The sequence below is a fragment of the Lutra lutra genome, chromosome 5 (genome assembly GCF_902655055.1).
Source record: "Lutra lutra chromosome 5, mLutLut1.2, whole genome shotgun sequence".
NCBI lineage: Eukaryota > Metazoa > Chordata > Mammalia > Carnivora > Mustelidae > Lutra > Lutra lutra.
The window spans coordinates 65,512,440-65,529,101 of NC_062282.1; the positions used below are offsets into that span (position 1 = coordinate 65,512,440).

Below are 16,662 nucleotides of genomic sequence, written 5' to 3' on the forward strand. Positions count from 1 at the left end.
GACCAAGACACCTGTTGGAGTCAGTTGAATTTCTGCAGCCTCAGTGGGGCCTTTCTGGTCTTTTCATCCACTTCTACAGAATTTCCTGCAGCAAATACTTCTTTGTCCTTGCTTTCCTCCACTATGATGTTTGGATAAAAAATGAGCAAAGGATATTTGTCTCTTAAAAAAAAAAAAAAAAAAAAGAACCTAGAATCTTCAACTGAGCAGTCATTATGAAAATTGCTAATGGTGCCAAGGCCAAGGAAAGAGTTTCAGAAAATGACTGTGGGAAGAAGTGATAACCCCCAGAATGCAAAATCAGGGGAGTATTATCTGGTGCTTGAACAAGGAGCTCCACTTTACAACTGGTTTTTTTAGGACTTGTGAGGAATGCAGCAACAGGAAATCCATCCACAAAGGATGCAGTGCCCTAACTTGTACTGCACCTGAATAGTTATGTGATAATTTACTGAAGAAATCTAGTGTACTTTAAATTTTTTTCATAAAAGTTTACATTGTATTGTAGGTTAACATTAAATGTTTTATAACAAAAATCTCCAAACAAGTTGTGGGTCTTTCTGTCCAGGAGAGATGTGGTAGGTATTTTCCTACGTGTGAAGGAAAGTTTGGGAGACCATGGGGGTGGGAATAGGGTACTGCATTGCCGAAAAGCAAGAGAGAATCAAAGAAGACCATGGAGTTAAAATACTGTATTCCAGTGAAAGGAGGCAACACAGTGTGGTAGAGCAGAAGAAGCAGACAGATCCAGGTTTGAGTGGGCTTTTCTGACCTCAGACAAGTTCTTTCGTTTCCCCTAACAATATATGAAGTTAACACCATCTGTGTCAAGATGGGTTTGTAGGTTAATCAAATGTATATGAAGTGCCCAACACAGGTGTCATTGTTCCCTTTCTCCATGGGAGTGTGTTCTGAAGGAATATTTTCTTGCAGTTGTAACTGTCAGTTTCAAAAGGGATGCCATGTCTCCTGCTAGAATACACCCATGTCCTTGTGAATGAATGAGTGCCTAAAGAAGAGTCACCTTTGATCTAACGAAGTCTGGACTGTTGGAACTCCCCTCCTAAGGTATTTTTGCTTGTTTTTTAATTTCTGAGAAGAAATGCAAGCCTTGGTTCTTTGCCTTTCTCTTCCCCACTCTCTGACTTTGCTCAAAGAACTCACTCCTGTGAGCTACGAATTCTTGTCATCTTCATAGTCTACCCTGTTGCTTATATGAAGATGTGGGCTTCCTTTTTGTTGGTGTTTGTGTGTGTGTGTGTGTGTGTGTGTGTGTGTGTGTGTGTGTGTGTGTGTGTTTTATTTTATTTTAAGATTTTATTTATTTGACAGCAAGAAAGGGAACACAAGCCAGGGGAGAGGGAGAAGAAGCAGGTTTCCTGCTGAGCAGGGAGCCTGATGCAAGGCTCAGTCACAGGACTCTGGGTCCATGACCTGAGCTGAAGGCAGATGCCTAATGACTGAGCCACCCAGACACTGCTTGTTCATTTTTTTAAAAATGTAGATCTTAAGTGTAAACTAGAATGTCTTCTGCTCAGTCTCGTAAGTCTGCAAGAAACATTGGTTCACCTTGGGTCAGAATCCACTTTTAAAAATGAACACTTTGCGGGCGCCTGGGTGGCTCAGTTGGTTGAGCAACTGCTGTTGGCTCAGGTGATGATCTGGGAGTCTCAGGATCAAGTCCCATGTTGGGCTCCCAGTTCCACGGGGTGTCTGCTTCTGCCTCTGACCTTCTCCCCTCTCATGCTCTCTCTCCTCTCTCTCAAATAAATAAATAAAAACTTTAAAAAATAAAAAATAGGGGCTCCTGGGTGGCTCAGTGGGTTAAGGCCTCAGCCTTCAGCTCAGGTCATGATCCCGGGGTCCTGGGATCGAGCCCCACATTAGGCTCTCTGCTCAGCGGGGAGCCTGCCACCTCCTCTCTCTGCCTGCCTCTCTGCCTACTTGTCTGTCAATAAAAATCTTTTAAAGATGAATTTTAAAAAATAAATAAAAATGAACACTTCGCAATTGATTGTGAAGGTTATGTGTAAAATTTTTGCCATCGATTGACAGATTAAAGGATGATTTGAACTCTGATGCCAGATATACTTGGTTTCAAATCCTGGCTGTGGCCATGGTTTTGGCCAAATGACCTCAGCTCTCTAGGTTTCAGTTTCATCATCGGTAATATGGGGCCGGTTGTAGCCTTGCAGACAGGATGAAGTGAATTGCCGCAGTGACCTGGCACACAATAGGTGTTTGCTAAGGAATAGTTTGCAGCACAGTCTGTAGCTTGCCCACTGCTAACAGTCCATCCTAGATGCAGATAAAGGAAGGAGAGTAAAAACGGGAGGTTAAGTTGATGCTTTGCTTATGGGCGGATAATGTCCAACACTTTTTTACTTGCCATGCCTCCGGTGTTGTAACGCCATGTATTTTTACCCTGATGGAGCCACCAACCCCAAAGTCTCTTCCTCCTGACCGTGAGCTCTGTGCTGAGCCTCTCCTCCTTCTCATGGCTCTAACTCTCCCCTTTTCTGTCTGCCCTTCTTGGGAACTCTGAGAATGATGCCCCAAACTCCCAGGTTTTTAACCCTGGTAAGCTGAAACCTGGTTTTCTCTTGAAGATACCACTTCAGAAAAACCCATAATCAGGGACTGTTCGTTTTCCTTCAAATCTAGAAACCAGAAAATGGGTCTGCATTTCTCTTCTGCTGCTTTGATCCACTGTCGTCCAGGACAGTGTTCCTGAAGCACATGCCATCTCCTTGGACTACTTTATACTGTTCTGGTTGCTACTGGACATTCCCCCAGATACTGGCAACTGATACTTTCTTCTCCACCAGCAACCTAGGTGACTCTTACATCTTATATACGTGAATTTCCTAAAATTTTGGTCCTTCTCTTGATTTGACTTATATAGCTGCTGAATGTAGTAGAAAGAGGCTTTGAGTCAAATCTGAATTTGAAACTACCCCTTGCTGAGTAATCTAGGGCGTTTCCTCATCTATAAACATCAAGGCAGTGCATCCTTGCAAAGTTTAGGTGCTCTTTAAATGGACTGCTGTGAAGTGCCTGGTGGTAGGTGGAAGAAGAATGCTTAGTAAATGTTTGCTTTCTTCGCTCCTGTCCCAGCAGTGCTGTGCTTTGAGGTTAGCCTTCAGTGTGAACTGCTTCACCCTCAAGACCTCAGAACCAAACCCCTACTGACCACAGCCTTTAGTGCTCTAGCTCCATTGTCCCAACATTGCCCATAGGCCTTTCTGTCCCTCTCTACACCTCTTAATTCTCCCTACCAGAATTCTGTTGGCTTCATGCCCCTCTCCACTACAATCCAGTGCGTCACAATTCCCCGAATTAAATGAACCATTTTATTTCTCTCCTCTTGTTCCTTAAGTTGCAAAGTCCTAGCTTATATATCACAGTAAACTGAGGAGCCTTGGTGTTGGTGCCCACTTCTGTGCTCCAGCTCTGGGAAACTCCCCATGTGTTTCTGCCTCACAAGCATTGCTCTACTGTGTCCCCTTTCTCAAATCCAAGCCCTGCTGCATCCTTTTCACTCTAAGTCCACTGCTAAGCAACCTACTTCCTGACAATTTCAAGTTCTTGTCACAGAACTTCATCCTCTTTTTCACTTCCAAATGGTTCTGTGTTGTTACCTGTTTTCTCTCTTTTCTGTCTTGTAGGTCTGTTTTCTCCTGAAGGAGATAAAACACACAATAAAATCCCCGAATCTTAAATCCACAACTTGATTATATTTTATCTTTATGTGTATACCAAAATCAAGGTGCAATATATTTAATCACTCTAGAAAGTTACCTTGTATGTCTATAGCTCCTCAGAGACAACCACTATTCTGGCTTCTTTTACCATAGAAGTTTTGCTTGTTCTTAAACTTCATATGAATGGACTCACTCTGTGTGTGTGTGATTTTATAAATTGTTTTTTGTTTTTTTTAGAGCGCATGAATTGGGGTAGGGGAGAGGAGGGGAGGGAAGAAGGAGAAAGAGAATCGTAAGCAGGCTTCACACCCAGCACGGAGCCCAATACAGGGCTTGATCTCATGATCCTGAGGTCATGAACTGAGCTGAAATGAAGAGTCAGATGCTTTAGAGTCAGGTGCTCCTGTTGTGTGTGTGGGGTTTTTTTTTCTTTAAATTAATTAATCTTCACACCCAACATGGGGCTTGAACTCACAACCCTGAGATCGAATCACTGAGCTGACTGAGCCAGCCAGATGCCCCATCAATTGTTTTCTTTATTCAAGTATTCCTATTCATGATAGGAAACTTTAGGAAGTGCAAAGGAACAATAAAAAAAAAAAACTTTAGGGCTCCTGGGTGGCTCAGTGGGTTAAGCCGCTGCCTTCGGCTCAGGTCATGATCTCAGGGTCCTGGGATTGAGTCCCGCATCGGGCTCTCTGCTCGGCAGGGAGCCTGCTTCCCGCGCTCTCTCTCTGCCTGCTTCTCTGCCTATTTGTGATCTCTCTCTGTCAAATAAATAAATAAAATCTTTAAAAAAAAAAAAACTTTATAATACCACATTGTCCAGAGATATCTATCGTTAATATTCCAGTGTATGTCTTCCCAGACTTTACCTATTAAAAACTTTTTCTTCTACAAAGATGGGATGGCATTGTAAATACTGTATTATCTCAATTTTAGGTTGTTCAACCTTTTTTTTTTTTTTTTTTTTTGCTTTTCTATGTACAACTTAATAAACATCCATGTAGTGATAAATGTTCACATCCATGTTTGTTTTCTCAGGGGAAAAAAGAAATCGAAGCGAAATTACTGAGTCACAAAAGGATGGAATTTTGCTTTTTTAAATGATTGATTTCCAAATTGTAGTGCAGAAAAGTTATATTTCTGCCAGCAGTGTGTGCTCAGTCTCCCATTTGTGTCATCATTGCCAGAACCTTTACTGACAACTATCCCCTTTTCAGTCACTTGAGTCTCCTTTCATGTTCCATTTAAAAATGTTTGGCATCTCCTCCCTTGCAAAACCTTAAACTTACCCACAAGTTACCATCCTACCTCCTTTCCTGCCAAGATGGCTTGCACAACCAGCCTCTACTTCTTTCTTAACCTCCTTTTGATTGAACTTCCATCCCCACTAACCATCTCTTACGGTCAGCTATAGCCTCCTAATTGATCTCTTACAAGATCTCTGTAAATGTAAAAGTTCCCCAGTTGGTACCTGATACAGACTCAAGTGTCCCCTTGTTTCTGGCCCACAGATTGGGGGTCAGATTATGTGAACTAGGTAAGGGAATCACACTTTATCCTGAGGGCCATTGAGGAGCTTTAAGCAAGGGAGATACATCAGATTTGGGTGTTAGAAAGCTGATTCTGTCACTGGGGAGACTGAATGGGAAGGAGGCAGGACTAAGAAGTGATATGATAGAGTCCTGAATCAGGAATGATTTGGGAATGGTGGGGGTGTTAATGATGGAAATGAGAACTATTTAGGAAGCACAATGACCAGGGAGGACATGGAGGCTGATAAGATATGGAGGATGATGGAGTGAGAAATTGAGGGTGATATCCAGGATCTGACAACTGCATTTAGGAACAGACAGTCACTGGTGATTTTCACAGGTGCTATTTCAGGGGAGTACAGTATTGGAAGGTAGAAATAATGAATGGGAGATGAAGTGTAGGCAGCTCTTGGGAAATTTGTCAGTGGAAGGTATTGGAGGAAATAGAACAGGCCAGAGAGGAGCTGTGAATGAGAAAAGGTCATTTGTTTCAAGTTGGGAGAGACTTCATTATGTGTAAATGTTAAAAGCAATGAGATTTTAGAGGAAAAGGTTGAAGATCCACAGAGTGAGGATAACAGAAAGATGCCCCTGGGGTGGTGGAAGGGTTGGCCTTAGGAGGAAGGATGGGAACAGAAGTCAAGGTATTTGTAGATTTGAAGGCAAAAAGTTGAGAGTGTGTGCATGTGATGGCCTCTGTTCTGTCAGGTTGTGGGGGTTGATGAGGTCAGATGTCTAAGAAGACTGAAGAAGATTTGAAATAGCCATTTTAGAGAGCAGGCCCAAGTATAGGAAGACTTAGGTGGCTTTCTGGAAAAACAGAGCCCAGGTGAGACTCAGACCAGAATACATAGTAGGGAAAGACACGAGAAGCCAGGCCCTTTCACCAGTCTATTTCCTTCCTGCTGCCAATTTTCTGTCTGAAAATGGGTCACATGCGGCTATTCAGTTTTCAGCACCTCCTTTGTCCCAGGTCAAAGTCCAGCTCCTCAGCCTGGAGCTGGAGACTTCAACTCTGGGCCCTTGCAGAACTTCATAGCTTTGTTTTTTCTGTTCTTCCTCATGGCCACACTAACTAACCGTTATGGATCTCTTGGTTGTTCCCTAAGTATACCGTGCATTTCCTGCCTAAAGATAAACTAACACAACTGGCACTCAGGAGAAATGGTTTATTATTATTTTTTAAGATTTCTTTTATTTATTTGACAGAGATCACAAGTAGGCAGAGGTAGGCAGAGAGAGAGGGGGAAGCAGGCTCCCTGCTGAGCAGAGAGCCTGAAGTGGGGCTCAATCCCAGGATCCTGAGATCATGACCAAAGCTGAAGGCAGAGGCTTAACCCACTGAGCCACCCAGGCGCCCCGAGAGAAATGGTTTAAAAGACAGGCTGTCAGTTCCTCAAACTCTTCTGGTGGCCAGCAGGCAGTACCTAGACCACATGATTCTGGTCTTCCAGAATCCTGTTTATAAGACTCTGGCTTACTATAACACAGGTACTAGCAAGGAGAGTAGATATAAATCATAATTAGCATGGTATAACAATTTAGGAACACAGTATTTGTATACATCTGGATCTTTTCAGGTAGCTCTTACCTTTCGGTGCCTCTATTAGAGATCTTTAGTTGCAAGTAACAAACAGGAAACCCACTGTAGCTAATTTAAGGGAAAAAACTGATGTGTTGAAAGACCATGGGGTAGGTCCCAGAACTGAAAGTCAGATCACGGAAAGGGTGAGGTCCAGGTTTCAGAAGCGGTGGGTTGGTGGGAGGGTGTTGTCAGAGGTAGAAGATACCCTTGGGAAGTCAGGACTCCCACCTTTGGGAGGGAGGAACATAATTGGCAAGTAGATTGGGGTTTCTGTGCTTAGTTGCACCCCATATATGGCCGGGCCTTTTTTAAAAATTGCAGAAAAGTATAAAAAAGAAAATAACCCTGATTCACATTCCTAGTACCCCAAATTATTAATATTTCGGCATATTTGCTTCAAGCTTTTTTTTTTTTCCTGGATATACTTTGGTTAAAATCGCATCAAATCTTTATACATTTGCTAAAATAAATCCCTTCATGCTCAGCAGATGTGGCTAATTTCTGACTCAGCAACTGACCATTGTGTAGCGCACTGACCAGCAGTGAGCCCTCTGTTTTTCAGAGGCCTTTCCTAGTGTCCAATTCTCTGTCAGAGACTTGATCTGAGGTTGAAATAACAGCAGAGGCCAATGAGTTTGCCTCAGCTTGTCAGAACTATGGAGGCCAGGGAGCGGATGGTTCGAGGAATCATCATCGGACAGATAACAGTTAATTTACTATGCTGGGATGATGGAAAGAACAAGCGGGTAGGGCCTGGGCAAACACCTGGGCCCTGGGGCTGGGGTCAACTTCCCACATGCTTTCCCTCCCAGCAGCTTATTTGTTCACTTATTCAATCACCTGTTGAGAAAACCCTCACTGATGCCTACTGTGTCCATGCCCTTTTGCTAGGATCTGGGAACATGGTGACTGTGATGGCCCTTGGTCTAGTGAAGCAGAGACATGGGCAGCCAGCTGGATTGATCATAACAGGTGAGATGTGTGGGGGAAAGCTGTCTGCATGGTGGACTGTGGAAGCAGAGTAGAAGTGTGGTCTGCTCTGGCTTGAGGGAGGGATCTGGGGAAGCTCACGTGAGGAGAGGCATTCAAACTGGACTTTGGGAAAGGAGCATGCTTACCAGAAAAAGTTAAGGCATTTGAGGCTACACAGTGTGGTTCAATGGCAAAGGCTGCAGGAGTGGGTAGACCGACCTGGGCTTAAGCCCTTGATCCCAGCTCTGCTGTGTATTGGCTCTGGGATCTTTGCCAAGTCCTCTTCCATTCCTGGGCCTCCCTTTCCTCAGCAGGAAGTATGAGGGAGGTAGTAACAGTTTTACAGTAAAGAAAACAGAAGGACTCCGTGAGGGATAACTCAGCAGTATGGTAAGCATTCACGAAATGTGAATGGTCTTCCAAGCAGGGGGACCAGCATGCACAACATGGGTAAAAATAGCATGTTGGGGAAACCATGAGAACCTGGTCTGACTTGAAGGAAGGCTTGAAGGAAGGAGGGGAGACGCAGGGGCTGACAAGAGTGAGACGAGATTGTGATAATAGTTCTACTGCCTCCATTCCCTCCCACAGGGAAGCTGGAGAGGCAGGGGAAAGGAGGAAAATACAAGTATGGAACCCCATTTCTGAATGCAGCGCCTTAGACCGCACGGCCATCCTGACTTCCATGGAACCCCATTTCTTTGACATCACCCATCTTCCAGTGAAATGACAAAGGGGGTTTATCTTCAGGGCTGCAATCAGTTTCCCCATTCATAAAAAAAGGAAAAGAGGAGACAGCATTCCTTCTGTGGCTGTCATCCCCAAGAACGCTGTAAGGGACAAAGGACTTCCATTTTCTGTTGCATCCCAGGAGGCTGTAAGGTAGCAGTGGAGCATGGAGGGGGCTGGGGGGAAACGGACTGAAGACCTCTGTTAGGGTTTTTCAAAAGTGGGTTTTCTGACTTGGAGAATGCAGAAGTGGAAAGACTACCAGATTATCCTGATTCTCGCCATTTTCTACGTGGGCCTAGAGTTAGCCTGGGGCCTCTCTGAGCTGCAGCTCCTCCAGCAGGAAACCAAAGATGATAATGCCTCAATTCAGGGAGCTGAAGAGCAAATGAAACACTATGGTTTATAAGGGTCCCTGGGTCCTGGCCCCTGACCACCTCTTCAACTTCATCTCTTCAACTTTACCCTGTGCTCTTGCCCGAACTCTTTCTTGCCTCTGGGCCTCTGCATGTTCTGTTCCCTCCTCCTGGAATGCTTTTCTCCTGACTAGGTAGCTCCTTTTCATCATTCAGGCCTCACTGATCTCAATGTCACCTCTGGGAGACCGCCCCATTTTCATGACCCTTGTGATAATCTGAAGTTATTCTTTACTTATATATTGTCTGTCTGTCCTGGAATACCAGCTTCCTGGAGGCAGGAACTTTGTCTCATTCACTGGAGTTCCCCCACTGCCTAGAACACTGCAGAAACACTCAGCCAGTTCTGTTGAATGACTTTATTTAGCACAAACAACATGCAAAGCAACCTACAAGGTGCTGAGGACTCAGTGGCAGTTAAACTGCCCTTATAGAGTAGGCTTTTATACCTGTGCCGAGAGAAGAACCGTGAAAGTCTTTCCCATGAGCATACAGGCTGAGTTCAAAGGGTGCTGAGGCACCACGGCCAAAGGGGTGAGAAAGTATCTGTTCCTGGAGCTCCACCTTCCTCCCTCCGAGGACCTGTGGTGTGCGGCCCTTGGTGAGATGTTACCAATTCTACCAACCGTTATTAAAGTAAAGACACACTTGACTGCCACTTCATTCATTCTTCAAGAAATGGTTACCATGGCATAGTTGTAGTTACTGGCAGGCAGAGCTTCTGATAGAACAGTGCGGTAACCAGAATGAACTTCTACCCACCCCCAATCCCGCAACACTGCCACACCTTTAAGTAACAGAACTACAGCCCAAAGATGATAGGATTTTTAAAAATATTTATTTTTTTTAAGTAAGTTCTATGCCCAAAGTGAGGCTTGAACTCACGACCCTGAGATCCAAAGTTGCATGCTCTACCAACTGAGCCATCCAAGAGTCCCAAGATGATAGGATTTAGAAAAAAAAATTTTTAAACTTATTTTTTATTTGAGTACAGTTGACATGCCATATTACATTAGTTTCAGGTGTACAGCTTAGTGATTTAACAAGTTATCCATTATGCTATGTTCACTACAAGTGTAGCTGGTGTCACCAGACGACACCATTACAAATATCATTGACTATATTCCCTATGCTGTGCCTTCTGTTCCCATGACTTACTCATTCTATAACTAGAAGCCTGTATCTCCCACTCCCCTGCACCCATTTTGCTCATCCTCCCACGCACATCCCCTATGGCAACCATCAATTTGTCCTCTGTATTTATAGGTCTGATTCTGCTTTTTGTTTAATATTTTTTTTTTTTTTTTTTTTTTTTTTTAGATTTCACTTATGAGTGGAAACATTTGGTATTTGTCTTTCTCAGTCTGACTTATTTCACTTAGTATAATACCTTCTAGGTTTCCCACAGTTGGCTGTACACTATATTACATTCCCACCAATAGTTGCTTTTTCTCCACACCCTTGCCAATACTGTTGTTTCTTGTCATTTTGATTTTGGCCATTCTGACAGGTGTAAGGTGCTACCTCATTGTAGATTTACTCTGCCTTTCCTTGATGATTAGTGATGTTTCTTTGATGATTAGTTGAGTTGAGCATCTTTTCATGTGTTTGTGTCTATCTCTATGTCATCTTTGGAAAATGTGTATTTAGGTCCTTTGCCCATTTTTTAATCAGATTGGGTTTTTTGGTGATGAGTTGTATAAGTTCTTTATATATTTTGGAAATTAACCCCTTATCAGATATATCATTTGCAGGTATCTTCTCCCATTCCGTAGGTTGTCTTTTTGTTTTGTTGAGGGTTTCTTCTGCAGTGCTAAAGCTTTTTATTTTTATGTAGTCTCAATAGTTTATTTTTGCTTTTGTTTCCCTTGCTTCAGGAGACACATCTAGAAAAGTGTTGCTATAGCTGATGTCAGAGAAATTACTGTCTGTACTCTCTTCTAGGATTTTTATGGTTTTAGGTCTCATATTTAGGCCTTGAATCCATTTCAGGTTTATTTTTGTACATAGTGTTAGTGATCTAGTTCCGTCCTTTTACATGTAGCTGTCCAGTTTTCCCAACACCAATTTATTAGAGTGTCTTTTTCCTATTGTGTATTCTTGCCTTCTTTGTCATAGATTAACTGACCGTATAATTGTCAGTTTATGTTTGGGGTCTTTGCTCTGTTTCATGGATCTATGTGTCTATTTTTGTGCCAGTGCCATACTGTTTTCATTACTGCAGCTTTGTAGTATGTCTTGAAATCTGGTATTGGGATACTTCCAGCTTTTTTGTTCTTAATCAAGTTTTCTGTAGGTCTTCTGTAGTTTCCATACAAATTTTAGTATTTTTTGTTCTAGTTCATTGAAAAATGCTGTTGGTATTTTGATGGGATTGCACTGAATCTGTAGCTTGCTTTGGGTTATATGGAAATTTTAACAATATTAATTCTTCTCTGCTCTGCGGGGAGTCTGCTTCCTCCTCTCTCTGCCTGCCTCTGTGCCTACTTGTGATTTCTATCTGTCAAATAAATAAATAAAATTAAAAAAAAAAAGAGTCTAACAATATTAATTCTTCCAAACAATTATCATGGAACATCTTTCCATTTGTTTGTGTCATCAGTTTTTTTCATTAGTGTTTTATAGTTTTCAGAGTATAGTTCTTTCACCTCTTTGGTTAATTATTCCTAGGTATTCTTTTTGGTACAACTGTAAATAGGATTTTTTTTTTAATTTCTCTTTCAGCCACTTCATTATTAGTGTATGGAAACACCACCAATTTCTGGGTATTAATTTTGTGTCCTGCCACTTGATTCTTTTATTACTTTTAATAGTTTTTGGTGGAGTCATTAGGATTTTCTGTGTATAGTATAAAAATAATAGGATTTTAATCTGATTCATAATGTCAGCCTTTTCCCAATTTCCCAAAGACTTTTTAAAAAATTTTTTACTTGAAATAAATATAAATTTATAGGAACTTGTAAAAATATTACAAAAATGTCTTATGTAACCCAATGAGTACATCTTTTTATGTATGTATGTATGTATGTATTTTTATTTTTAAAGATTTTATTAATTTATTTGACAGAGATCACAGGTAGGCAGAGAGGCAAGCATAGAGAGAGGGGGAAGCAGGCTCCCTGCTGAGCAGAAAGCCCAATGCGGGGCTCAATCCCAGGACCCCGAGATCATGACCTGAGCCGAAGGGAGACGTTTAACTGACTGAGCCACCCAGGCGCCCCACCAATAATAACATTTTGCATAAAACCAGAAAATTGACATTGATATAATCCAGTTTTCACCAGTTTTACATCCACCCATTTGTGTGTATTTGTAGTTGTCAGTTTCATTACTTATATAAATTCATGTAACCACACTATAATCAAGATACAAAACCACTGCATTGCCACAAAGATCTTATCCCTGCTACCCCTTTATAGTCACACATACACACACCCTTGTTCCACCATCCCCAACCCTAGCAACCACTAATCTATTCTCCATCTCTCCTAATATTGATTTTATTTATATATATATATATATATATATCTCCTTTGTGATTGGCTTTTTTCACTCACCATAATTGCCTTGAGATCCATCCAAGTTGTTGCATGTATCAATAGTTCTTTTTTTTTTTTAAGATTTTTATTTATTTATTTGACAGACAAAGATCACAAGTAGGCAGAGAGTCAGGCAGAGAGAGAGGAGGAAGCAGGCTCCCTGCCGAGCAGAGAGCCCGATGCGGGGCTCGACCCCAGGACCCCGGGATCCCGACCTGAGCCGAAGGCAGAGGCTTTAACCCACTGAGCCACCCAGGTGCCCCAATAGTTCCTTTTTTTTAAGTGAACTCTACACCAAATGTGGGGTTTGAACTCATGACCTCAAGAGTTGCACGCTCACTGAGTGAGCGTGCCAGCCAGGCACCCCTAGTTTGTTCCTTTTTATTGCTAAGTAGTATTCTGTGATCTGGATGGATCACAATTCAACCATTTGCTCACTGAAGGATGTGTACATTGTTCTCTCTTTGGGGTGATTATGAGTAAAGCAGCTATGAACATTTATGTATGTGTTTTAGTGTGGACATGTTTTCATTTTTCTGGGATAAATGCCCAGGAGCGCTGGGTCATGTAATAAGTATATGTTTAGTTTTAGAGGAAACTGCCAGGCTGTCGCCATGGTGAAGCTGAGCAGAGAGGCCAAGCAGAGGCTGCAGCAACCCTTCAAGGGAGGCCAGTTTGCCAGCCTCTGGAACCTTATTCCTCTCATGATTTGCCTGGGATTTAGAAGGGGTGCAGATCCTGGAATGTCTAAGCCAACCCTTTTTAGTTTACTCAGGGGATAAAGAACCATTTGGTCATCTGGATTTGGAAGCAGTTAATGGACAGGAACAACATGGAAGGTGTGTGTGGTGGCTGGGATAAAAGATGGGACATCCTTTAGATGCTCATTAGTTGAATGGTACAGGGCTCTTCACAGATGCTTCAGTGGCAGAGTGGAACCTCTAGTGGCTTATTTATCATAGATTGTATCAAACACTTGCCAGACTATATTCCAGAGTGGCTGTACTATTTAGTATTCCCATCTGTGATGTAGGAGAAATCGATGGAGGAGGATGCAATGCATCCTCACTAGAATTTGATATTGACACTATTATTTTCGTTGTTTTTACAGGTGTGTAATAATCTTATTGTGGTTGAATTTGCATTTCCCTAATAGCTTATGGTGGTGAACAAATGAAATATCCTCTTTGTTTAATGTGTTCATGTCTTTTGCCCATATTCTCATTGGACTGTCTTTTCTTGAGTTTTGAGAGTTCTTTATTTATCTGACATGAGTCATTTCTCATATATGTGACTTGCAAATTAAGCATTTAATTTCTGGTGAAGACTAGACTAGTTTATTACTTTTCTCTTTTATGGATTGCTTTCAGTGTCATGTCTAAGAGCTCTTCACTTCACTGTAGGTCCTAATGAAGATTTTCACTTGTTTTCTTCTAAATGTTTTCCACTTTTATGTTTTACCTTTTTTTTTTTTTTTAAGACTTTATTTATTAGAGAGAGAGCGCACACAAGCAAGGGGAGTAACAGGGAGAGGGAGAGGGAGAAGCAGGCTCCCCGCTGAGGGACTCGATCCCAGGACTCTGAGATCATGACCCGAGCTGAAGGCAGATGCTTAACTGAATGAGCCACCCAGGTGCCCCTATGTTTTACCTTTAAATCTTTGATCTGTTTTGAGTTCATTTTTGTATTGTGACTTAAGTTTCTTTTTAATTTTTCTAGTGGATGTTCAGCTACTCCAGTATTATTTATTGAAAAGCTTATCTTTCATTGAATGCTCAAAAATTAGCTGGCCTTACTTGTGCGGGTCTCTTTCTGGAATCTTTTTTCTGTTCCGCTGATCTACTTGTTTGTCCCTCTGCCATGTTGTCTTAATGCAGATCTACAGTAACTCTTAAAATCAGGTATCGTGATTATTCTCACTTTCTTCTTGTTTTTCAAAGTTATCTTAGCTGCTTGTTTCTTTGCCTTTTCATATGAATTTTGAAGAATGTCATCTCACACACACACACACACACAAAAACCTGCCAGAATTTTGATAGGAATCGCATTAAATCTATAGATCAGTATGGGAAGAAATCACATCTTAACCTATTGCTGAGTCTTCTAATTCTAGAACATGACATGTTTCTCCATTTATATAGGTCTTTGGTTTCTTTTATCCAGTATTTATTAATTTTCAACACACAAATCTCATTTTGTTAGAGTTAGGTTTCACCTTTTGAGTGACTCTAGTTTTAAATTTTGATTTTCATGTGTTCATTGCTACTATATAGACTATAATTAATTTTTGTATATTCATCTTGTGACCTATGACCTGATGAACTCATTTAGTTCCATTTTTCTAGATTCCTTGGGATTTTCAAAATCTCCATGGGATTTTGATAATTTATAGGTCATTAAATTTATAAATAGGGACAATTTTCTTTTCAGTATCTTATGTTTAATTTTATTTTCTTTTTTTGGCCTTATCTTATTGTGCTCGCTAGGACTTCCAATAGGATATTGAAAAGGAGTGGTGAGAGTGGATATTCTTACCTTGTCCTGATCTCAAGGGTGAGGCACCTAGTCTTTCACACCATTACATTGTTAGCTGTTGAGTTTTTTGTAGATGTTGCTTACCAGGTTGAGGAAGTTATCTTATTTCTAGCTTGCTGAGAGTTACTATCATGAATAAATGTTCAATTTTGCCAAGTTTCTTTTTTTTAAATCAACTGATAAGATCATCAGCTTTCCTATAAGTTTTTTTTTTTAATACTGGAAAAAGCTTAGAGACTTCCCTAGACTTCAGACTAGGGCCCTGGAACTCCATCCCTATCACTGGTCTAGTCCAGCACTTCCCAGTGTGCCCCCAGAGAATGCAATTTGAGCACTACATTTAGCCAGACAAGCCCAATATGGCAAGTGCTGCTCACAGTATCCATTTCTAGATATCCATTTCTTATAACACTCATCAGCATAACCAAGGCTCAGAGAAGCCCTGTGGCATAGGCTCCTATTACCTTTAGTGTGGAATTTCCCTAACTTGTTTAACAGAGCCCTTCTTAACCCCCCCTTATGCTCTCATAGCCCTGTCTCTGAGACACAGGGAACTCTACTCAACTAATTGTCCCTTTTTGCAGTTGATCCAGAGGCTGAAAGAGAAGTGACCTGATCAAGGCTACAGATAGTGGCATCACACAGACACCAGGTCCTGGGTTTCCTGACCCCAGCCCACTGCTCCTGCTCCAGACCATGTTGCTTTGACATGCTAACAATCAGCTGATATTCTTGCAGCACCGTACACCATCATGGGTTAAGAGTTATGTAACCGTGTCACCAACCTGGTCCCCTGGGATGTTCTCAGGCCCTTAGTCCCCACTGAGCCTGGAGATGAGGGACTCAAGTCCAGGTAGTCTTAGTAGTGCCGGGGTGTGGAAGGGTATGTAATGCAAGTTAGGCTGATCACGCTGGTGTAGCTCCCATATGGTAATGAATGGCTCAGGGATGCACCCACAATCCAAACCACATCTAACAAGACTCCATCCCAGAAACATCATTAGAATTCCAGGGGAAAAATGGTTTTCCCATGGAATGATGCTAAACTAGAAGAAACTGAACTAGAGCTGCCAAGAACCACCACACAGAAGCAGCTCCTTCAAAACAAAATTGTAAAATGGAGACAGGAGACCTTGGTTTTTAAGATGCCCGAGCCCAATCCAGTCACGCCTGAGGCAGAACCTACCTCCAGAATTGAAATGAGAGACCAACAAGTGACGGTTGCCTAAAACCAGTTTCATGGAATCCTGCCACTTCCCAACAGAATCCTGCCTAATTTGAGTGTGAAGCAGATGGCCCAGAATGTCATCACTAACCTGGCTTGGCAGACCCTCTTTATTTTATTTTATTTTATATTTTATTTTATTTTATTTATTTATTTGCGAGAGAATGAGTGAGAGAGAGCATGAGAGAGAAAGTCAGAGGGAGAAGCAGACTCCCCAAGGAGCTGGGAGCCCGATGCGGGACTCCATCCTGGAAGTCCGGGATCATGACCTGAGCCGAAGGCAGTCGCTCAACCAACCAACCAACCAACACTTGGCAGTCGCTCAACCAACCAACCAACCAACCCTTGGCAGACCCTCTTGATCAGGAGGTACCCCCAAGGTGCCACAGCAGAGAACAGTCTTTTCTGCCCACCTCATC

The 16,662-nt window shown here is 42.0% G+C and overlaps 1 protein-coding gene and 1 non-coding gene across 7 annotated transcripts; one reads left to right on the forward strand and one right to left on the reverse strand.

Moving 5' to 3' along the window:
* The first annotated feature begins 693 nt into the window (after positions 1–693).
* On the forward strand, positions 694–16,460 carry LOC125100960 (mitochondrial import receptor subunit TOM7 homolog). Of its 6 annotated transcripts, XM_047731544.1 has the most exons (5): positions 694–1,068; positions 7,719–7,799; positions 8,391–8,681; positions 13,076–15,036; positions 15,603–16,460. In XM_047731544.1, the coding sequence occupies exon 4, from the start codon at positions 13,098–13,100 to the stop codon at positions 13,263–13,265; it is 168 nt and encodes a 55-aa protein (XP_047587500.1). In that variant the 5' UTR covers positions 694–1,068; positions 7,719–7,799; positions 8,391–8,681; positions 13,076–13,097; the 3' UTR covers positions 13,266–15,036; positions 15,603–16,460. The 6 variants fall into 6 exon arrangements, with proteins under 6 accessions (XP_047587500.1, XP_047587498.1, XP_047587497.1 ...); XM_047731542.1 differs by lacking the exons at positions 694–1,068; positions 7,719–7,799; positions 8,391–8,681 and having other exon boundaries at positions 12,803–15,036; positions 15,603–15,670; positions 15,757–16,460; XM_047731541.1 differs by lacking the exons at positions 694–1,068; positions 7,719–7,799; positions 8,391–8,681 and having other exon boundaries at positions 12,803–13,322; positions 14,970–15,036.
* TRNAQ-UUG (transfer RNA glutamine (anticodon UUG)) lies at positions 9,805–9,877 on the reverse strand. Its single transcript has one exon. It is a non-coding gene; the product is annotated as a tRNA-Gln (tRNA).
* Positions 16,461–16,662: the final 202 nt, after the last annotated feature.

Bases quoted from the DNA above. Each gene is read 5' to 3' on its own strand.
- LOC125100960 (XM_047731538.1), top strand. From the start codon at position 13,029: ATGCCCAGGAGCGCTGGGTCATGTAATAAGTATATGTTTAGTTTTAGA.